Source organism: Salvelinus fontinalis, chromosome 10, assembly GCF_029448725.1.
Source record: "Salvelinus fontinalis isolate EN_2023a chromosome 10, ASM2944872v1, whole genome shotgun sequence".
NCBI classification, from domain to species: domain Eukaryota; kingdom Metazoa; phylum Chordata; class Actinopteri; order Salmoniformes; family Salmonidae; genus Salvelinus; species Salvelinus fontinalis.
In genome coordinates this window covers 38711084-38736647 of record NC_074674.1, presented here as the reverse complement: position 1 = coordinate 38736647, position 25564 = coordinate 38711084, and the positions used below count along the sequence as shown (strand labels likewise).

Genomic DNA, 25564 nt, shown 5'->3' with positions numbered 1-25564 from the left:
GATCTCTCTGCCACACACACACACCATTATCCCCTCACCTGGTCTGAGTACAGATCTCTCTGCCACACACACACACCATTATCCCCTCACCTGGTCTGAGTACAGATCTCTCTGCCACACACACACACACCATTATCCCCTCACCTGGTCTGAGTACAGATCTCTCTGCCACACACACACACCATTATCCCCTCACCTGGTCTTAGTCCAGATCTCTCTGTCCATGATGGCGGCGGTGGTGATGCTTCCTGTGACAGGGTTGATCTTGAACAGGCCGCTCATGCCTCCCGATGATTGGATAGAGTAAGTCACCTGACCGTTCTGCCCCTGGTCCACGTCCTCTGCCACCACCTGACAGATGAGACAGGAAGTAGCGGGATAGTGAGTGTGTGTTCCTGTGAGAGAGTGTGCATATATATATATATATATATAAATAAGAGAGAGAGAGAGAAAGAAAGAAAGAGAAAGAGAGAGAGAACGAAAGAGAGAGAGAACGAAAGAGAGAACGAAAGAGAGAGAGAACGAAAGAGAGAGAGAACGAAAGAGAGAGAGAACGAAAGAGAGAACGAAAGAGAGAGAGAGAACGAAAGAGAGAACGAAAGAGAGAGAGAGAATGAAAGAGAGAACAAAAGAGAGAGAGAGAACGAAAGAGAGAACGAAAGAGAGAGAGAGAACGAAAGAGAGAACGAAAGAGAGAACGAAAGAGAGAGAGAGAGAGAGTGTGTGTGTCTGCTAGTGTCCACCATACCTGTATGATTGGCATGTCGTAACCCTGGGCCTCTCTCATGTAGGCTACGTAGTTCTGGAGCTGGAAGCGAGGCAGGTTGTCATTGATGTCCTGCAGGATCAGGTTAACGGCCATGAAGGAGCTGGACGAAGCCGTCTCAGCCTTCACTACCAGGCGGAGTCGGGGAGTGTCCTCAAAGTCCAGACCCAACGACCTCTGAACCCAGATTTCACCTGGGGGACAGGGAGGGGGACAGGGAGGGGGACAGGTGAGTAAGAGGTAAGGGAGAGTTGAGAGACAGTGACAGGGTTAGGAGTATGTTGGAGTATGGTGGGGTATGGTGGTGTATGGTGGTGTATGGCAGTGTATAGTGGAGTATGTTGGGGCATGGTGGGGTATGTTGGTGTATGGCAGGGCATAGCGGAGTGTGGTGGAGTATGGTGGAGTATGGCAGGGTATGGCGGGATACGGCGGAGTACGGGGGAGTATGGCGGGGCATGGTGAAGCATGGCGGAGTTTGGCGGAGCATGGCGGGGGGGGTTATGGCGGGGTATGGCGGAGCATGGCAGAGCACGGGGGGGGTATGGCGGGGTATGGCGGAACACGATGGAGCATGGTGAAGTATTGTGGAGTATGGCGGCGTATGGTGGAGTATGGTGGAGCATGGAGAAATATTTTGACGTATGATGGAGTATGGTGGAGTACGATGGAGTATGGTGGATTATGGTGACGTATGGTGGAGTATGGTGGAGTATGGTGACGTATGGTGGAGTATGGCGGAGTACGGTGACATATGGTGGAGTACGGTGGAGTATGGTGGAGTATGGTGGATTATGGCGACGTATGGTGGAGTATGGTGGAGTATGGTGACGTATGGTGGAGTATGGTGGAGTATGGTGACGTATGGCGGAGTATGGTGGAGTATGGTGACGTATGGTGGATTATGGTGACGGATGGTGGAGTATGGCGGAGTATGGTGGAGTATGGTGGAGTATGGCGACGTATGGTGGATTATGGTGACGTATGGCGGAGTATGGTGGAGTATGGTGGAGTATGGTGACGTATGGTGGAGTATGGTGGAGTATGGTGGAGTATGGTGACGTATGGTGGATTATGGTGACGTATGGTGGAGTATGGTGACGTATGGTGGATTATGGTGGAGTATGGTGGAGTATGGTGACGTATGGCGGAGTATGGTGGATTATGGTGGAGTATGGTGGATTATGGTGGAGTATGGTGGAGTATGGTGGATTATGGTGGAGTATGGTGGAGTATGGTGGATTATGGTGACGTATGGTGGAGTATGGTGGAGTATGGTGACGTACGGCGGAATATGGATTATGGTGGAGTATGGTGGAGTATGGTGGATTATGGTGACGTATGGTGGAGTATGGTGGAGTATGGTGGAGTATGGTGGCGTATGGCGGAGTATGGTGGAGTATGGCGGCATATGGTGGAGTATGGTGGATTATGGTGGAGTATGGTTGAGTATGGTGGAGTATGGTGGAGTATGGTGGAGTATGGTGACGTATGGTGGAGTATGGTGAATTATGGTGGATTGTGGTGGATTATGGTGGAGCATGGTGGAGTATGGTGATGTACGGCGGAGTATGGTGGATTATGGTGGAGTATGGTGGAGTATGGTGGAGTATGGTGGCTTCCGTGATCTTATTAGAACACTGGAACAGATAGTACATGTTGAGCATAAACTCTAGACATTTGTGTTGAAATACACTATATATACAATCAATCAAGTATTCATAAAGACAGAATTTATAAAGCAGAAGAGATATACAGTACACTATATAAACAAAAGTATGTGGACACCCCTTCAAATTAGTGGATTCGACTGTTTCAGCCACACCCATTGCTGACAGGTGTATAAAATCGAGCACACAGCCATACAATCTCCATAGACAAACATTGGCAGTAGAATGGGCCTTACTGAAGAGCTCAATGACTTTCAACGTGGCACCGGCATAGGATGCCACCTTTGCAACACGTCAGTTTGTGAAATGTCTACCCTGCTAGAGCTGCTCCGGTCAACAGTAAGTGCCAAAAGGAAACGTCTGGGAGCAACAACGGCTCAGCCGCGAAGTGGTAGGCCACACAAGCTCACAGAACGGGACCACCGAGTTCTGAAGCGCGTAAAAATCGTTTGACCTCATTTGCAAAACTCACTGCCGAAAACTGCCTCTGGAAACTGCCTCTGGAAGCAACGCTTCACCATCTGGCAGTCTGACGGACAAATCTGGGTTTGGTGAATGCCAGGAGAACGCTCCCCTCCCCAATGCACAGTGCTAACTGTAAAGTTTGGTGGAGGAAGAATAATAGTCTGGGGCTGTTTTTCATGGTTCGGGCTAGGCCCCTTAGTTCCAGTGAAGGAAAATCTTAATGCTACAGCATACAATGACATTGACGATTCTGCGCTTCCAATTTTGTGGCAACAGTTTGTGGAAGGCCCTTTCCTGTTTCAGCATGACAATGCCCCCATGCACAAAGCAAGGTTCAAACGGAAATGGTTTGTCGAGATTAGTGTGGAAGAACTTGACTGGCCTGCACAGAGCCCTGACCTCAACCCCATCGAACACCTTTGTGATGAATTGGAACACCGACTGCGAGCCAGGACTAATCGCCAAACATCAGTACCCAACATCACTAATGCTCTTGTGGCAGAATGGAATCATGTCCCTAGCAGCAATGTTCCAACATCTGCTGGAAAGCCTTCCCAGAAGAGTGGAGGCTGTTATAGCAGCAATGTTCCAACATCTGCTGGAAAGCCTTCCCAGAAGAGTGGAGGCTGTTATAGCAGCAAAGGGGGGACCAACTCCATATTAATGCCCATGATTTTGGAATGAGATGTTCGATGAGCAGGTGTCCACATACTTTGGTCATGTAGTGCATGTCCCTACTGCGTCCACTGTCTGTTTACAGAGAAGAGTCATATTCCTCTACACTGTGTTGTTAACCCGATGCGTGTTGTAATAAAATAATATTAACTCTGTGATGTAGTATAGTAATATTAACTCTGTGATGTAGTATAGTAATATTAACTCTGTGAGTGATGTAGTATAGTAATATTAACTCTGTGAGTGTTGTAATACAGTAATATTAACTCTGTGATGTAGTATAGTAATATTAACTCTGTGAGTGATGTAGTATAGTAATATTAACTCTGTGAGTGTTGTAATACAGTAATATTAACTCTGTGATGTAGTATAGTAATATTAACTCTGTGTTGTAGTATAGTAATATTAGATCTGTAAGTGATGTAATACAGTAATATTAACTCTGATGTAGTATAGTAATATTAACTCTGTAAGTGATGTAATACAGTAATATTAACTCTGTGATGTAGTATAGTAATATTAACTCTGTGAGTGATGTAGTACAGTACTATTAACTCTGTGAGTGATGTAGTACACTAATATTAACTCTGTGAGTGTTGTAGTACAGTAATATTAACTATGTGAGTGATGTAATACAGTAATATTAACTCTGAGTGATGTAGTATAGTAATATTAACTATGTGATGTAGTATAGTAATATTAACTCTGTGATGTAGTATAGTAATATTAACTCTGTGAGTGTTGTAGTATAGTAATATTAACTCTGTGAGTGTTGTAATACAGTAATATTAACTCTGAGTGTTGTAGTATAGTAATATTAACTCTGTGAGTGATGTAGTATAGTAATATTAACTCTGTGAGTGTTGTAGTACAGTAATATTAACTCTGTGAGTGATGTAATACAGTAATATTAACTCTGAGTGTTGTAGTATAGTAATATTAACTCTGTGAGTGATGTAGTACAGTAATATTAACTCTGTGTGTGTTGTAATACAGTAATATTAACTCTGTGATGTAGTATAGTAATATTAACTCTGTGAGTGATGTAGTATAGTAATATTAACTCTGAGTGTTGTAGTATAGTAATATTAACTCTGAGTGATGTAGTATAGTAATATTAACTATGTGAGTGATGTAATACAGTAATATTAACTCTGTGAGTGTTGTAGTATAGTAATATTAACTCTGTGTGTGTTGTAATACAGTAATATTAACTCTGTGATGTAGTATAGTAATATTAACTCTGTGAGTGATGTAGTATAGTAATATTAACTCTGTGAGTGTTGTAGTACAGTAATATTAACTCTGAGTGTTGTAGTATAGTAATATTAACTCTCTGAGTGATGTAGTATAGTAATATTAACTATGTGAGTGATGTAATACAGTAATATTAACTCTGTGAGTGTTGTAGTATAGTAATATTAACTCTGTGTGTGTTGTAATACAGTAATATTAACTCTGTGATGTAGTATAGTAATATTAACTCTGTGAGTGATTTAGTATAGTAATATTAACTCTGTGAGTGTTGTAGTACAGTAATATTAACTCTGTGAGTGTTGTAGTATAGTAATATTAACTCTGTGAGTGATGTAGTATAGTAATATTAACTCTGTGATGTAATACAGTAATATTAACTCTGTGAGTGTTGTAGTACAGTAATATTAACTCTGTGATGTAATACAGTAATATTAACTCTGTGAGTGTTATAGTACAGTAATATTAACTCTGTGATGTAGTATAGTAATATTAACTCTGTGATGTAGTATAGTAATATTAACTCTGTGTTGTAATACAGTAATATTAACTCTGTGAGTGATGTAGTATAGTAATATTAACTCTGTGAGTGATGTAATACAGTAATATTAACTCTGAGAGTGATGTAATACAGTAATATTAACTCTGTGTTGTAATACAGTAATATTAACTCTGTGAGTGATGTAATAGAGTAATATTAACTCTGTGATGTAATACAGTAATATTAACTCTGTGAGTGTTGTAGTATAGTAATATTAACTCTGTGTTGTAATACAGTAATATTAACTCTGTGATGTAGTATAGTAATATTAACTCTGTGAGTGATGTAATATAGTAATATTAACTCTGTGAGTGTTGTAGTATAGTAATATTAACTCTGTGATGTAGTACAGTAATATTAACTCTGTGAGTGATGTAATACAGTAATGTTAACCCTGTGATGTAGTATAGTAATATTAACTCTGTGATGTAGTATAGTAATATTAACTCTGTGATGTAGTATAGTAATATTAACTCTGTGAGTAATGTAGTATAGTAATATTAACTCTGTGAGTGATGTAGTATAGTAATATTAACTCTGTGAGTGTTGTAGTATAGTAATATTAACTCTGTGAGTGTTGTATTACAGTAATATTAACTCTGAGTGTTGTAGTATAGTAATATTAACTCTGTGAGTGTTGTAGTACAGTAATATTAACTCTGTGATGTAGTATAGTAATATTAACTCTGTTGTAATACAGTAATATTAACTCTGAGTGTTGTAGTATAGTAATATTAACTCTGTTGTAATACAGTAATATTAACTCTGTTGTAATACAGTAATATTAACTCTGAGTGTTGTAGTACAGTAATATTAACTCTGTGATGTAGTATAGTAATATTAACTCTGTTGTAATACTGTAATATTAACTCTGTTGTAATACAGTAATATTAACTCTGTGATGTAGTATAGTAATATTAACTCTGTGAGTGATGTAATACAGTAATATTAACTCTGAGTGATGTAGTATAGTAATATTAACTCTGTGAGTGATGTAGTACAGTAATATTAACTCTGTGAGTGATGTAGTACAGTAATATTAACTCTGTGAGTGTTGTAATACAGTAATATTAACTCTGTGAGTGATGTAATATAGTAATATTAACTCTGTGAGTGATGTAATATAGTAATATTAACTCTGTGAGTGTTGTAATACAGTAATATTAACTCTGTTGTAATACAGTAATATTAACTCTGTGAGTGATGTAATACAGTAATATTAACTCTGTGATGTAGTATAGTAATATTAACTCTGTGTTGTAGTATAGTAATATTAGATCTGTAAGTGATGTAATACAGTAATATTAACTCTGATGTAGTATAGTAATATTAACTCTGTAAGTGATGTAATACAGTAATATTAACTCTGTGATGTAGTATAGTAATATTAACTCTGTGAGTGATGTAGTACAGTACTATTAACTCTGTGAGTGATGTAGTACACTAATATTAACTCTGTGAGTGTTGTAGTACAGTAATATTAACTATGTGAGTGATGTAATACAGTAATATTAACTCTGAGTGATGTAGTATAGTAATATTAACTCTGTGATGTAGTATAGTAATATTAACTCTGTGATGTATTATAGTAATATTAACTCTGTGAGTGTTGTAATACAGTAATATTAACTCTGAGTGTTGTAGTATAGTAATATTAACTCTGTGAGTGATGTAGTATAGTAATATTAACTCTGTGAGTGTTGTAGTACAGTAATATTAACTCTGTGAGTGATGTAATACAGTAATATTAACTCTGAGTGTTGTAGTATAGTAATATTAACTCTGTGAGTGATGTAGTACAGTAATATTAACTCTGTGTGTGTTGTAATACAGTAATATTAACTCTGTGATGTAGTATAGTAATATTAACTCTGTGAGTGATGTAGTATAGTAATATTAACTCTGAGTGTTGTAGTATAGTAATATTAACTCTGAGTGATGTAGTATAGTAATATTAACTATGTGAGTGATGTAATACAGTAATATTAACTCTGTGAGTGTTGTAGTATAGTAATATTAACTCTGTGTGTGTTGTAATACAGTAATATTAACTCTGTGATGTAGTATAGTAATATTAACTCTGTGAGTGATGTAGTATAGTAATATTAACTCTGTGAGTGTTGTAGTACAGTAATATTAACTCTGAGTGTTGTAGTATAGTAATATTAACTCTCTGAGTGATGTAGTATAGTAATATTAACTATGTGAGTGATGTAATACAGTAATATTAACTCTGTGAGTGTTGTAGTATAGTAATATTAACTCTGTGTGTGTTGTAATACAGTAATATTAACTCTGTGATGTAGTATAGTAATATTAACTCTGTGAGTGATGTAGTATAGTAATATTAACTCTGTGAGTGTTGTAGTACAGTAATATTAACTCTGTGAGTGTTGTAGTATAGTAATATTAACTCTGTGAGTGATGTAGTATAGTAATATTAACTCTGTGATGTAATACAGTAATATTAACTCTGTGAGTGTTGTAATACAGTAATATTAACTCTGTGAGTGTTGTAGTATAGTAATATTAACTCTGTGAGTGATGTAGTATAGTAATATTAACTCTGTGAGTGTTGTAGTACAGTAATATTAACTCTGTGATGTAATACAGTAATATTAACTCTGTGAGTGTTATAGTACAGTAATATTAACTCTGTGATGTAGTATAGTAATATTAACTCTGTGATGTAGTATAGTAATATTAACTCTGTGTTGTAATACAGTAATATTAACTCTGTGAGTGATGTAGTATAGTAATATTAACTCTGTGAGTGATGTAATACAGTAATATTAACTCTGAGAGTGATGTAATACAGTAATATTAACTCTGTGTTGTAATACAGTAATATTAACTCTGTGAGTGATGTAATAGAGTAATATTAACTCTGTGATGTAATACAGTAATATTAACTCTGTGAGTGTTGTAGTATAGTAATATTAACTCTGTGTTGTAATACAGTAATATTAACTCTGTGATGTAGTATAGTAATATTAACTCTGTGAGTGATGTAATATAGTAATATTAACTCTGTGAGTGTTGTAGTATAGTAATATTAACTCTGTGATGTAGTACAGTAATATTAACTCTGTGAGTGATGTAATACAGTAATGTTAACCCTGTGATGTAGTATAGTAATATTAACTCTGTGATGTAGTATAGTAAATTTAACTCTGTGAGTAATGTAGTATAGTAATATTAACTCTGTGAGTGATGTAGTATAGTAATATTAACTCTGTGATGTAGTACAGTAATATTAACTCTGTGAGTGATGTAATACAGTAATGTTAACCCTGTGATGTAGTATAGTAATATTAACTCTGTGATGTAGTATAGTAATATTAACTCTGTGAGTAATGTAGTATAGTAATATTAACTCTGTGAGTGATGTAGTATAGTAATATTAACTCTGTGAGTGTTGTAGTATAGTAATATTAACTCTGTGAGTGTTGTATTACAGTAATATTAACTCTGAGTGTTGTAGTATAGTAATATTAACTCTGTGAGTGTTGTAGTACAGTAATATTAACTCTGTGATGTAGTATAGTAATATTAACTCTGTTGTAATACAGTAATATTAACTCTGAGTGTTGTAGTATAGTAATATTAACTCTGTTGTAATACAGTAATATTAACTCTGTTGTAATACAGTAATATTAACTCTGAGTGTTGTAGTACAGTAATATTAACTCTGTGATGTAGTATAGTAATATTAACTCTGTTGTAATACAGTAATATTAACTCTGTTGTAATACAGTAATATTAACTCTGAGTGATGTAGTACAGTAATATTAACTCTGTGAGTGATGTAGTACAGTAATATTAACTCTGTGAGTGTTGTAATACAGTAATATTAACTCTGTGAGTGATGTAATATAGTAATATTAACTCTGTGAGTGATGTAATATAGTAATATTAACTCTGTGAGTGTTGTAATACAGTAATATTAACTCTGTTGTAATACAGTAATATTAACTCTGTGAGTGATGTAATATAGTAATATTAACTCTGTGAGTGTTGTAATACAGTAATATTAACTCTGTGATGTAGTATAGTAATATTAACTCTGTGAGTGATGTAGTACAGTAATATTAACTCTGTGAGTGTTGTAGTATATTAATATTAACTCTGTGAGTGATGTAGTATAGTAATATTAACTCTGTGAGTGTTGTAGTACAGTAATATTAACTCTGTGAGTGATGTAATACAGTAATATTAACTCTGAGTGTTGTAGTATAGTAATATTAACTCTGTGAGTGATGTAGTACAGTAATATTAACTCTGTGTGTGTTGTAATACAGTAATATTAACTCTGTGATGTAGTATAGTAATATTAACTCTGTGAGTGATGTAGTATAGTAATATTAACTCTGAGTGTTGTAGTATAGTAATATTAACTCTGAGTGATGTAGTATAGTAATATTAACTATGTGAGTGATGTAATACAGTAATATTAACTCTGTGAGTGTTGTAGTATAGTAATATTAACTCTGTGTGTGTTGTAATACAGTAATATTAACTCTGTGATGCAGTATAGTAATATTAACTCTGTGAGTGATGTAGTATAGTAATATTAACTCTGTGAGTGTTGTAGTACAGTAATATTAACTCTGTGAGTGTTGTAGTATAGTAATATTAACTCTGTGAGTGATGTAGTATAGTAATATTAACTCTGTGATGTAATACAGTAATATTAACTCTGTGAGTGTTGTAATACAGTAATATTAACTCTGTGAGTGTTGTAGTATAGTAATATTAACTCTGTGAGTGATGTAGTATAGTAATATTAACTCTGTGAGTGTTGTAGTACAGTAATATTAACTCTGTGATGTAGTATAGTAATATTAACTCTGTGATGTAGTATAGTAATATTAACTCTGTGTTGTAATACAGTAATATTAACTCTGTGAGTGATGTAGTATAGTAATATTAACTCTGTGAGTGATGTAATACAGTAATATTAACTCTGAGAGTGATGTAATACAGTAATATTAACTCTGTGTTGTAATACAGTAATATTAACTCTGTGAGTGATGTAATAGAGTAATATTAACTCTGTGATGTAATACAGTAATATTAACTCTGTGAGTGTTGTAGTATAGTAATATTAACTCTGTGTTGTAATACAGTAATATTAACTCTGTGATGTAGTATAGTAATATTAACTCTGTGAGTGATGTAATATAGTAATATTAACTCTGTGAGTGTTGTAGTATAGTAATATTAACTCTGTGATGTAGTACAGTAATATTAACTCTGTGAGTGATGTAATACAGTAATGTTAACCCTGTGATGTAGTATAGTAATATTAACTCTGTGATGTAGTATAGTAAATTTAACTCTGTGAGTAATGTAGTATAGTAATATTAACTCTGTGAGTGATGTAGTATAGTAATATTAACTCTGTGATGTAGTACAGTAATATTAACTCTGTGAGTGATGTAATACAGTAATGTTAACCCTGTGATGTAGTATAGTAATATTAACTCTGTGATGTAGTATAGTAATATTAACTCTGTGAGTAATGTAGTATAGTAATATTAACTCTGTGAGTGATGTAGTATAGTAATATTAACTCTGTGAGTGTTGTAGTATAGTAATATTAACTCTGTGAGTGTTGTATTACAGTAATATTAACTCTGAGTGTTGTAGTATAGTAATATTAACTCTGTGAGTGTTGTAGTACAGTAATATTAACTCTGTGATGTAGTATAGTAATATTAACTCTGTTGTAATACAGTAATATTAACTCTGAGTGTTGTAGTATAGTAATATTAACTCTGTTGTAATACAGTAATATTAACTCTGTTGTAATACAGTAATATTAACTCTGAGTGTTGTAGTACAGTAATATTAACTCTGTGATGTAGTATAGTAATATTAACTCTGTTGTAATACAGTAATATTAACTCTGTTGTAATACAGTAATATTAACTCTGAGTGATGTAGTACAGTAATATTAACTCTGTGAGTGATGTAGTACAGTAATATTAACTCTGTGAGTGTTGTAATACAGTAATATTAACTCTGTGAGTGATGTAATATAGTAATATTAACTCTGTGAGTGATGTAATATAGTAATATTAACTCTGTGAGTGTTGTAATACAGTAATATTAACTCTGTTGTAATACAGTAATATTAACTCTGTGAGTGATGTAATATAGTAATATTAACTCTGTGAGTGTTGTAATACAGTAATATTAACTCTGTGATGTAGTATAGTAATATTAACTCTGTGAGTGATGTAGTACAGTAATATTAACTCTGTGAGTGTTGTAGTATAGTAATATTAACTCTGTGAGTGATGTAGTATAGTAATATTAACTCTGTGAGTGTTGTAGTACAGTAATATTAACTCTGTGAGTGATGTAATACAGTAATATTAACTCTGAGTGTTGTAGTATAGTAATATTAACTCTGTGAGTGATGTAGTACAGTAATATTAACTCTGTGTGTGTTGTAATACAGTAATATTAACTCTGTGATGTAGTATAGTAATATTAACTCTGTGAGTGATGTAGTATAGTAATATTAACTCTGAGTGTTGTAGTATAGTAATATTAACTCTGAGTGATGTAGTATAGTAATATTAACTATGTGAGTGATGTAATACAGTAATATTAACTCTGTGAGTGTTGTAGTATAGTAATATTAACTCTGTGTGTGTTGTAATACAGTAATATTAACTCTGTGATGTAGTATAGTAATATTAACTCTGTGAGTGATGTAGTATAGTAATATTAACTCTGTGAGTGTTGTAGTACAGTAATATTAACTCTGAGTGTTGTAGTATAGTAATATTAACTCTCTGAGTGATGTAGTATAGTAATATTAACTATGTGAGTGATGTAATACAGTAATATTAACTCTGTGAGTGTTGTAGTATAGTAATATTAACTCTGTGTGTGTTGTAATACAGTAATATTAACTCTGTGATGTAGTATAGTAATATTAACTCTGTGAGTGATGTAGTATAGTAATATTAACTCTGTGAGTGTTGTAGTACAGTAATATTAACTCTGTGAGTGTTGTAGTATAGTAATATTAACTCTGTGAGTGATGTAGTATAGTAATATTAACTCTGTGAGTGTTGTAGTACAGTAATATTAACTCTGTGATGTAATACAGTAATATTAACTCTGTGAGTGTTATAGTACAGTAATATTAACTCTGTGATGTAGTATAGTAATATTAACTCTGTGATGTAGTATAGTAATATTAACTCTGTGTTGTAATACAGTAATATTAACTCTGTGAGTGATGTAGTATAGTAATATTAACTCTGTGAGTGATGTAATACAGTAATATTAACTCTGAGAGTGATGTAATACAGTAATATTAACTCTGTGTTGTAATACAGTAATATTAACTCTGTGAGTGATGTAATAGAGTAATATTAACTCTGTGATGTAATACAGTAATATTAACTCTGTGAGTGTTGTAGTATAGTAATATTAACTCTGTGTTGTAATACAGTAATATTAACTCTGTGATGTAGTATAGTAATATTAACTCTGTGAGTGATGTAATATAGTAATATTAACTCTGTGAGTGTTGTAGTATAGTAATATTAACTCTGTGATGTAGTACAGTAATATTAACTCTGTGAGTGATGTAATACAGTAATGTTAACCCTGTGATGTAGTATAGTAATATTAACTCTGTGATGTAGTATAGTAATATTAACTCTGTGAGTAATGTAGTATAGTAATATTAACTCTGTGAGTGATGTAGTATAGTAATATTAACTCTGTGATGTAGTACAGTAATATTAACTCTGTGAGTGATGTAATACAGTAATGTTAACCCTGTGATGTAGTATAGTAATATTAACTCTGTGATGTAGTATAGTAATATTAACTCTGTGAGTAATGTAGTATAGTAATATTAACTCTGTGAGTGATGTAGTATAGTAATATTAACTCTGTGAGTGTTGTAGTATAGTAATATTAACTCTGTGAGTGTTGTATTACAGTAATATTAACTCTGAGTGTTGTAGTATAGTAATATTAACTCTGTGAGTGTTGTAGTACAGTAATATTAACTCTGTGATGTAGTATAGTAATATTAACTCTGTTGTAATACAGTAATATTAACTCTGAGTGTTGTAGTATAGTAATATTAACTCTGTTGTAATACAGTAATATTAACTCTGTTGTAATACAGTAATATTAACTCTGAGTGTTGTAGTACAGTAATATTAACTCTGTGATGTAGTATAGTAATATTAACTCTGTTGTAATACAGTAATATTAACTCTGTTGTAATACAGTAATATTAACTCTGAGTGATGTAGTACAGTAATATTAACTCTGTGAGTGATGTAGTACAGTAATATTAACTCTGTGAGTGTTGTAATACAGTAATATTAACTCTGTGAGTGATGTAATATAGTAATATTAACTCTGTGAGTGATGTAATATAGTAATATTAACTCTGTGAGTGTTGTAATACAGTAATATTAACTCTGTTGTAATACAGTAATATTAACTCTGTGAGTGATGTAATATAGTAATATTAACTCTGTGAGTGATGTAATATAGTAATATTAACTCTGTGAGTGATGTAATATAGTAATATTAACTCTGTGAGTGTTGTAATACAGTAATATTAACTCTGTTGTAATACAGTAATATTAACTCTGAGTGTTGTAGTATAGTAATATTAACTCTGTGAGTGTTGTATTACAGTAATATTAACTCTGTGAGTGTTGTAATACAGTAATATTAACTCTGTAAGTGATGTAATATAGTAATATTAACTCTGTGAGTAATGTAGTATAGTAATATTAACTATGTGAGTGATGTAATACAGTAATATTAACTCTGAGTGATGTAGTATAGTAATATTAACTCTGTGATGTAGTATAGTAATATTAACTCTGTGAGTGATGTAATACAGTAATATTAACTCTGAGTGATGTAGTATAGTAATATTAACTCTGTGAGTGATGTAGTATAGTAATATTAACTCTGTGAATGTTGTAGTACAGTAATATTAACTCTGTGAGTGATGTAATATAGTAATATTAACTCTGTGAGTGATGTAATATAGTAATATTAACTCTGTGAGTGATGTAGTTAACTCTGTGAGTGTTGTAGTATAGTAATATTAACTATGTGAGTGTTGTAGTATAGTAATATTAACTCTGTGATGTAGTATAGTAATATTAACTCTGTGAGTGATGTAGTATAGTAATATTAACTATGTGAGTGATGTAATACAGTAATATTAACTCTGTGAGTGATGTAGTATAGTAATATTAACTCTGTGAGTGTTGTAGTATAGTAATATTAACTCTATGAGTGATGTAGTTAACTCTGTGAGTGTTGTAGTATAGTAATATTAACTCTGTGAGTGTTGTAATACAGTAATATTAACTCTGAGTGATGTAGTATAGTAATATTAACTCTGTGAGTGTTGTAATACAGTAATATTAACTCTGAGTGATGCAGTATAGTAATATTAACTCTGTGAGTGATGTAGTTAACTCTGTGAGTGTTGTAATATAGTAATATTAACTCTGTGAGTGTTGTAATACAGTAATATTAACTCTGTGAGTGATGTAGTATAGTAATATTAACTCTGTGAGTGTTGTAGTACAGTAATATTAACTCTGTGAGTGTTGTAGTATAGTAATATTAACTGTGTGATGTAGTATAGTAATATTAACTCTGTGAGTGATGTAGTATAGTAATATTAACTCTGTGAGTGTTGTAGTACAGTAATATTAACTCTGTGAGTGTTGTAGTATTGTAATATTAACTCTGAGTGATGTAGTATAGTAATATTAACTCTGTGATGTAGTACAGTAATATTAACTCTGTGAGTGTTGTAATATAGTAATATTAACTCTGTGAGTGATGTAGTACAGTAATATTAACTCTGTGAGTGATGTAGTATAGTAATATTAACTCTGTGAGTGATGTAGTACAGTAATATTAACTCTGTGAGTGATGTAGTACAGTAATATTAACTCTGTGAGTGTTGTAGTACAGTAATATTAACTCTGTGAGTGTTGTAGTACAGTAATATTAACTCTGAGTGATGTAGTATAGTAATATTAACTCTGTGAGTGATGTAGTATAGTAATATTAACTCTGTGAGTGTTGTAGTACAGTAATATTAACTCTGTGAGTGTTGTAGTACAGTAATATTAACTCTGTGAGTGATGTAGTATAGTAATATTAACTCTGTGAGTGATGTAGTATAGTAATATTAACTCTATGAGTGATGTAGTTAACTCTGTGAGTGTTGTAGTATAGTAATATTAACTCTGTGAGTGTTGTAATACAGTAATATTAACTCTGAGTGTTGTAGTATAGTAATATTAACTCTGTGAGTGTTGTATTACAGTAATATTAACTCTGTGAGTGTTGTAATACAGTAATATTAACTCTGTAAGTGATGTAATATAGTAATATTAACTCTGTGAGTAATGTAGTATAGTAATATTAACTATGTGATTGATGTAATACAGTAATATTAACTCTGAGTGATGTAGTATAGTAATATTAACTCTGTGATGTAGTATAGTAATATTAACTCTGTGAGTGATGTAATACAGTAATATTAACTCTGAGTGATGTAGTATAGTAATATTAACTCTGTGAGTGATGTAGTATAGTAATATTAACTCTGTGAATGTTGTAGTACAGTAATATTAACTCTGTGAGTGATGTAATATAGTAATATTAACTCTGTGAGTGATGTAATATAGTAATATTAACTCTGTGAGTGATGTAGTTAACTCTGTGAGTGTTGTAGTATAGTAATATTAACTATGTGAGTGTTGTAGTATAGTAATATTAACTCTGTGATGTAGTATAGTAATATTAACTCTGTGAGTGATGTAGTATAGTAATATTAACTATGTGAGTGATGTAATACAGTAATATTAACTCTGTGAGTGATGTAGTATAGTAATATTAACTCTGTGAGTGTTGTAGTATAGTAATATTAACTCTATGAGTGATGTAGTTAACTCTGTGAGTGTTGTAGTATAGTAATATTAACTCTGTGAGTGTTGTAATACAGTAATATTAACTCTGAGTGATGTAGTATAGTAATATTAACTCTGTGAGTGTTGTAATACAGTAATATTAACTCTGAGTGATGCAGTATAGTAATATTAACTCTGTGAGGGATGTAGTTAACTATGTGAGTGTTGTAGTATAGTAATATTAACTCTGTGAGTGTTGTAATACAGTAATATTAACTCTGTGAGTGATGTAGTATAGCAATATTAACTCTGTGAGTGTTGTAGTACAGTAATATTAACTCTGTGAGTGTTGTAGTATAGTAATATTAACTGTGTGATGTAGTATAGTAATATTAACTCTGTGAGTGATGTAGTATAGTAATATTAACTCTGTGAGTGTTGTAGTACAGTAATATTAACTCTGTGAGTGTTGTAGTATAGTAATATTAACTCTGAGTGATGTAGTATAGTAATATTAACTCTGTGATGTAGTACAGTAATATTAACTCTGTGAGTGTTGTAATATAGTAATATTAACTCTGTGAGTGATGTAGTACAGTAATATTAACTCTGTGAGTGATGTAGTATAGTAATATTAACTCTGTGAGTGATGTAGTACAGTAATATTAACTCTGTGAGTGATGTAGTACAGTAATATTAACTCTGTGAGTGTTGTAGTACAGTAATATTAACTCTGTGAGTGTTGTAGTACAGTAATATTAACTCTGAGTGATGTAGTATAGTAATATTAACTCTGTGAGTGATGTAGTATAGTAATATTAACTCTGTGAGTGTTGTAGTACAGTAATATTAACTCTGTGTTGTAATACAGTAATATTAACTCTGTGAGTGATGTAATAGAGTAATATTAACTCTGTGATGTAATACAGTAATATTAACTCTGTGAGTGTTGTAGTATAGTAATATTAACTCTGTGTTGTAATACAGTAATATTAACTCTGTGATGTAGTATAGTAATATTAACTCTGTGAGTGATGTAATATAGTAATATTAACTCTGTGAGTGTTGTAGTATAGTAATATTAACTCTGTGATGTAGTACAGTAATATTAACTCTGTGAGTGATGTAATACAGTAATGTTAACCCTGTGATGTAGTATAGTATTATTAACTCTGTGATGTAGTATAGTAAATTTAACTCTGTGAGTAATGTAGTATAGTAATATTAACTCTGTGAGTGATGTAGTATAGTAATATTAACTCTGTGATGTAGTACAGTAATATTAACTCTGTGAGTGATGTAATACAGTAATGTTAACCCTGTGATGTAGTATAGTAATATTAACTCTGTGATGTAGTATAGTAATATTAACTCTGTGAGTAATGTAGTATAGTAATATTAACTCTGTGAGTGATGTAGTATAGTAATATTAACTCTGTGAGTGTTGTAGTATAGTAATATTAACTCTGTGAGTGTTGTATTACAGTAATATTAACTCTGAGTGTTGTAGTATAGTAATATTAACTCTGTGAGTGTTGTAGTACAGTAATATTAACTCTGTGATGTAGTATAGTAATATTAACTCTGTTGTAATACAGTAATATTAACTCTGAGTGTTGTAGTATAGTAATATTAACTCTGTTGTAATACAGTAATATTAACTCTGTTGTAATACAGTAATATTAACTCTGAGTGTTGTAGTACAGTAATATTAACTCTGTGATGTAGTATAGTAATATTAACTCTGTTGTAATACAGTAATATTAACTCTGTTGTAATACAGTAATATTAACTCTGAGTGATGTAGTACAGTAATATTAACTCTGTGAGTGATGTAGTACAGTAATATTAACTCTGTGAGTGTTGTAATACAGTAATATTAACTCTGTGAGTGATGTAATATAGTAATATTAACTCTGTGAGTGATGTAATATAGTAATATTAACTCTGTGAGTGTTGTAATACAGTAATATTAACTCTGTTGTAATACAGTAATATTAACTCTGTGAGTGATGTAATATAGTAATATTAACTCTGTGAGTGTTGTAATACAGTAATATTAACTCTGTGATGTAGTATAGTAATATTAACTCTGTGAGTGATGTAGTACAGTAATATTAACTCTGTGAGTGTTGTAGTATAGTAATATTAACTCTGTGAGTGATGTAGTATAGTAATATTAACTCTGTGAGTGTTGTAGTACAGTAATATTAACTCTGTGAGTGATGTAATACAGTAATATTAACTCTGAGTGTTGTAGTATAGTAATATTAACTCTGTGAGTGATGTAGTACAGTAATATTAACTCTGTGTGTGTTGTAATACAGTAATATTAACTCTGTGATGTAGTATAGTAATATTAACTCTGTGAGTGATGTAGTATAGTAATATTAACTCTGAGTGTTGTAGTATAGTAATATTAACTCTGAGTGATGTAGTATAGTAATATTAACTATGTGAGTGATGTAATACAGTAATATTAACTCTGTGAGTGTTGTAGTATAGTAATATTAACTCTGTGTGTGTTGTAATACAGTAATATTAACTCTGTGATGTAGTATAGTAATATTAACTCTGTGAGTGATGTAGTATAGTAATATTAACTCTGTGAGTGTTGTAGTACAGTAATATTAACTCTGTGAGTGTTGTAGTATAGTAATATTAACTCTGTGAGTGATGTAGTATAGTAATATTAACTCTGTGATGTAATACAGTAATATTAACTCTGTGAGTGTTGTAATACAGTAATATTAACTCTGTGAGTGTTGTAGTATAGTAATATTAACTCTGTGAGTGATGTAGTATAGTAATATTAACTCTGTGAGTGTTGTAGTACAGTAATATTAACTCTGTGATGTAATACAGTAATATTAACTCTGTGAGTGTTATAGTACAGTAATATTAACTCTGTGATGTAGTATAGTAATATTAACTCTGTGATGTAGTATAGTAATATTAACTCTGTGTTGTAATACAGTAATATTAACTCTGTGAGTGATGTAGTATAGTAATATTAACTCTGTGAGTGATGTAATACAGTAATATTAACTCTGAGAGTGATGTAATACAGTAATATTAACTCTGTGTTGTAATACAGTAATATTAACTCTGTGAGTGATGTAATAGAGTAATATTAACTCTGTGATGTAATACAGTAATATTAACTCTGTGAGTGTTGTAGTATAGTAATATTAACTCTGTGTTGTAATACAGTAATATTAACTCTGTGATGTAGTATAGTAATATTAACTCTGTGAGTGATGTAATATAGTAATATTAACTCTGTGAGTGTTGTAGTATAGTAATATTAACTCTGTGATGTAGTACAGTAATATTAACTCTGTGAGTGATGTAATACAGTAATGTTAACCCTGTGATGTAGTATAGTAATATTAACTCTGTGATGTAGTATAGTAAATTTAACTCTGTGAGTAATGTAGTATAGTAATATTAACTCTGTGAGTGATGTAGTATAGTAATATTAACTCTGTGATGTAGTACAGTAATATTAACTCTGTGAGTGATGTAATACAGTAATGTTAACCCTGTGATGTAGTATAGTAATATTAACTCTGTGATGTAGTATAGTAATATTAACTCTGTGAGTAATGTAGTATAGTAATATTAACTCTGTGAGTGATGTAGTATAGTAATATTAACTCTGTGAGTGTTGTAGTATAGTAATATTAACTCTGTGAGTGTTGTATTACAGTAATATTAACTCTGAGTGTTGTAGTATAGTAATATTAACTCTGTGAGTGTTGTAGTACAGTAATATTAACTCTGTGATGTAGTATAGTAATATTAACTCTGTTGTAATACAGTAATATTAACTCTGAGTGTTGTAGTATAGTAATATTAACTCTGTTGTAATACAGTAATATTAACTCTGTTGTAATACAGTAATATTAACTCTGAGTGTTGTAGTACAGTAATATTAACTTTGTGATGTAGTATAGTAATATTAACTCTGTTGTAATACAGTAATATTAACTCTGTTGTAATACAGTAATATTAACTCTGAGTGATGTAGTACAGTAATATTAACTCTGTGAGTGATGTAGTACAGTAATATTAACTCTGTGAGTGTTGTAATACAGTAATATTAACTCTGTGAGTGATGTAATATAGTAATATTAACTCTGTGAGTGATGTAATATAGTAATATTAACTCTGTGAGTGTTGTAATACAGTAATATTAACTCTGTTGTAATACAGTAATATTAACTCTGTGAGTGATGTAATATAGTAATATTAACTCTGTGAGTGTTGTAATACAGTAATATTAACTCTGTGATGTAGTATAGTAATATTAACTCTGTGAGTGATGTAGTACAGTAATATTAACTCTGTGAGTGTTGTAGTATAGTAATATTAACTCTGTGAGTAATGTAGTATAGTAATATTAACTCTGTGAGTGTTGTAGTACAGTAATATTAACTCTGTGAGTGATGTAATACAGTAATATTAACTCTGAGTGTTGTAGTATAGTAATATTAACTCTGTGAGTGATGTAGTACAGTAATATTAACTCTGTGTGTGTTGTAATACAGTAATATTAACTCTGTGATGTAGTATAGTAATATTAACTCTGTGAGTGATGTAGTATAGTAATATTAACTCTGAGTGTTGTAGTATAGTAATATTAACTCTGAGTGATGTAGTATAGTAATATTAACTATGTGAGTGATGTAATACAGTAATATTAACTCTGTGAGTGTTGTAGTATAGTAATATTAACTCTGTGTGTGTTGTAATACAGTAATATTAACTCTGTGATGTAGTATAGTAATATTAACTCTGTGAGTGATGTAGTATAGTAATATTAACTCTGTGAGTGTTGTAGTACAGTAATATTAACTCTGAGTGTTGTAGTATAGTAATATTAACTCTCTGAGTGATGTAGTATAGTAATATTAACTATGTGAGTGATGTAATACAGTAATATTAACTCTGTGAGTGTTGTAGTATAGTAATATTAACTCTGTGTGTGTTGTAATACAGTAATATTAACTCTGTGATGTAGTATAGTAATATTAACTCTGTGAGTGATGTAGTATAGTAATATTAACTCTGTGAGTGTTGTAGTACAGTAATATTAACTCTGTGAGTGTTGTAGTATAGTAATATTAACTCTGTGAGTGATGTAGTATAGTAATATTAACTCTGTGAGTGTTGTAGTACAGTAATATTAACTCTGTGATGTAATACAGTAATATTAACTCTGTGAGTGTTATAGTACAGTAATATTAACTCTGTGATGTAGTATAGTAATATTAACTCTGTGATGTAGTATAGTAATATTAACTCTGTGTTGTAATACAGTAATATTAACTCTGTGAGTGATGTAGTATAGTAATATTAACTCTGTGAGTGATGTAATACAGTAATATTAACTCTGAGAGTGATGTAATACAGTAATATTAACTCTGTGTTGTAATACAGTAATATTAACTCTGTGAGTGATGTAATAGAGTAATATTAACTCTGTGATGTAATACAGTAATATTAACTCTGTGAGTGTTGTAGTATAGTAATATTAACTCTGTGTTGTAATACAGTAATATTAACTCTGTGATGTAGTATAGTAATATTAACTCTGTGAGTGATGTAATATAGTAATATTAACTCTGTGAGTGTTGTAGTATAGTAATATTAACTCTGTGATGTAGTACAGTAATATTAACTCTGTGAGTGATGTAATACAGTAATGTTAACCCTGTGATGTAGTATAGTAATATTAACTCTGTGATGTAGTATAGTAATATTAACTCTGTGAGTAATGTAGTATAGTAATATTAACTCTGTGAGTGATGTAGTATAGTAATATTAACTCTGTGATGTAGTACAGTAATATTAACTCTGTGAGTGATGTAATACAGTAATGTTAACCCTGTGATGTAGTATAGTAATATTAACTCTGTGATGTAGTATAGTAATATTAACTCTGTGAGTAATGTAGTATAGTAATATTAACTCTGTGAGTGATGTAGTATAGTAATATTAACTCTGTGAGTGTTGTAGTATAGTAATATTAACTCTGTGAGTGTTGTATTACAGTAATATTAACTCTGAGTGTTGTAGTATAGTAATATTAACTCTGTGAGTGTTGTAGTACAGTAATATTAACTCTGTGATGTAGTATAGTAATATTAACTCTGTTGTAATACAGTAATATTAACTCTGAGTGTTGTAGTACAGTAATATTAACTCTGTGATGTAGTATAGTAATATTAACTCTGTTGTAATACAGTAATATTAACTCTGTTGTAATACAGTAATATTAACTCTGAGTGATGTAGTACAGTAATATTAACTCTGTGAGTGATGTAGTACAGTAATATTAACTCTGTGAGTGTTGTAATACAGTAATATTAACTCTGTGAGTGATGTAATATAGTAATATTAACTCTGTGAGTGATGTAATATAGTAATATTAACTCTGTGAGTGTTGTAATACAGTAATATTAACTCTGTTGTAATACAGTAATATTAACTCTGTGAGTGATGTAATATAGTAATATTAACTCTGTGAGTGATGTAATATAGTAATATTAACTCTGTGAGTGATGTAATATAGTAATATTAACTCTGTGAGTGTTGTAATACAGTAATATTAACTCTGTTGTAATACAGTAATATTAACTCTGAGTGTTGTAGTATAGTAATATTAACTCTGTGAGTGTTGTATTACAGTAATATTAACTCTGTGAGTGTTGTAATACAGTAATATTAACTCTGTAAGTGATGTAATATAGTAATATTAACTCTGTGAGTAATGTAGTATAGTAATATTAACTATGTGAGTGATGTAATACAGTAATATTAACTCTGAGTGATGTAGTATAGTAATATTAACTCTGTGATGTAGTATAGTAATATTAACTCTGTGAGTGATGTAATACAGTAATATTAACTCTGAGTGATGTAGTATAGTAATATTAACTCTGTGAGTGATGTAGTATAGTAATATTAACTCTGTGAATGTTGTAGTACAGTAATATTAACTCTGTGAGTGATGTAATATAGTAATATTAACTCTGTGAGTGATGTAATATAGTAATATTAACTCTGTGAGTGATGTAGTTAACTCTGTGAGTGTTGTAGTATAGTAATATTAACTATGTGAGTGTTGTAGTATAGTAATATTAACTCTGTGATGTAGTATAGTAATATTAACTCTGTGAGTGATGTAGTATAGTAATATTAACTATGTGAGTGATGTAATACAGTAATATTAACTCTGTGAGTGATGTAGTATAGTAATATTAACTCTGTGAGTGTTGTAGTATAGTAATATTAACTCTATGAGTGATGTAGTTAACTCTGTGAGTGTTGTAGTACAGTAATATTAACTCTGAGTGATGTTGTATAGTAATATTAACTCTGTGAGTGTTGTAATACAGTAATATTAACTCTGAGTGATGCAGTATAGTAATATTAACTCTGTGAGTGATGTAGTTAACTCTGTGAGTGTTGTAATATAGTAATATTAACTCTGTGAGTGTTGTAATACAGTAATATTAACTCTGTGAGTGATGTAGTATAGTAATATTAACTCTGTGAGTGTTGTAGTACAGTAATATTAACTCTGTGAGTGTTGTAGTATAGTAATATTAACTGTGTGATGTAGTATAGTAATATTAACTCTGTGAGTGATGTAGTATAGTAATATTAACTCTGTGAGTGTTGTAGTACAGTAATATTAACTCTGTGAGTGTTGTAGTATTGTAATATTAACTCTGAGTGATGTAGTATAGTAATATTAACTCTGTGATGTAGTACAGTAATATTAACTCTGTGAGTGTTGTAATATAGTAATATTAACTCTGTGAGTGATGTAGTACAGTAATATTAACTCTGTGAGTGATGTAGTATAGTAATATTAACTCTGTGAGTGATGTAGTACAGTAATATTAACTCTGTGAGTGATGTAGTACAGTAATATTAACTCTGTGAGTGTTGTAGTACAGTAATATTAACTCTGTGAGTGTTGTAGTACAGTAATATTAACTCTGAGTGATGTAGTATAGTAATATTAACTCTGTGAGTGATGTAGTATAGTAATATTAACTCTGTGAGTGTTGTAGTACAGTAATATTAACTCTGTGAGTGTTGTAGTACAGTAATATTAACTCTGTGAGTGATGTAGTATAGTAATATTAACTCTGTGAGTGATGTAGTATAGTAATATTAACTCTATGAGTGATGTAGTTAACTCTGTGAGTGTTGTAGTATAGTAATATTAACTCTGTGAGTGTTGTAATACAGTAATATTAACTCTGAGTGTTGTAGTATAGTAATATTAACTCTGTGAGTGTTGTATTACAGTAATATTAACTCTGTGAGTGTTGTAATACAGTAATATTAACTCTGTAAGTGATGTAATATAGTAATATTAACTCTGTGAGTAATGTAGTATAGTAATATTAACTATGTGATTGATGTAATACAGTAATATTAACTCTGAGTGATGTAGTATAGTAATATTAACTCTGTGATGTAGTATAGTAATATTAACTCTGTGAGTGATGTAATACAGTAATATTAACTCTGAGTGATGTAGTATAGTAATATTAACTCTGTGAGTGATGTAGTATAGTAATATTAACTCTGTGAATGTTGTAGTACAGTAATATTAACTCTGTGAGTGATGTAATATAGTAATATTAACTCTGTGAGTGATGTAATATAGTAATATTAACTCTGTGAGTGATGTAGTTAACTCTGTGTGTGTTGTAGTATAGTAATATTAACTATGTGAGTGTTGTAGTATAGTAATATTAACTCTGTGATGTAGTATAGTAATATTAACTCTGTGAGTGATGTAGTATAGTAATATTAACTATGTGAGTGATGTAATACAGTAATATTAACTCTGTGAGTGATGTAGTATAGTAATATTAACTCTGTGAGTGTTGTAGTATAGTAATATTAACTCTATGAGTGATGTAGTTAACTCTGTGAGTGTTGTAGTATAGTAATATTAACTCTGTGAGTGTTGTAATACAGTAATATTAACTCTGAGTGATGTAGTATAGTAATATTAACTCTGTGAGTGTTGTAATACAGTAATATTAACTCTGAGTGATGCAGTATAGTAATATTAACTCTGTGAGGGATGTAGTTAACTATGTGAGTGTTGTAGTATAGTAATATTAACTCTGTGAGTATTGTAATACAGTAATATTAACTCTGTGAGTGATGTAGTATAGTAATATTAACTCTGTGAGTGTTGTAGTACAGTAAT

At 31.3% G+C, this 25564-nt stretch overlaps 1 protein-coding gene across 1 annotated transcript in view; it reads right to left on the bottom strand.

Moving 5' to 3' along the window:
- Window positions 1-25564, bottom strand: part of LOC129864131 (protocadherin-16-like) — a gene marked incomplete at its 5' end in the record, with an annotated part of 108503 nt that overhangs the window by 29895 nt on the left and 53044 nt on the right. The window contains 2 exon segments of the mRNA XM_055936780.1: window positions 197-351; window positions 749-960. Coding sequence (XP_055792755.1) covers window positions 197-351; window positions 749-960 — 367 coding nt within the window.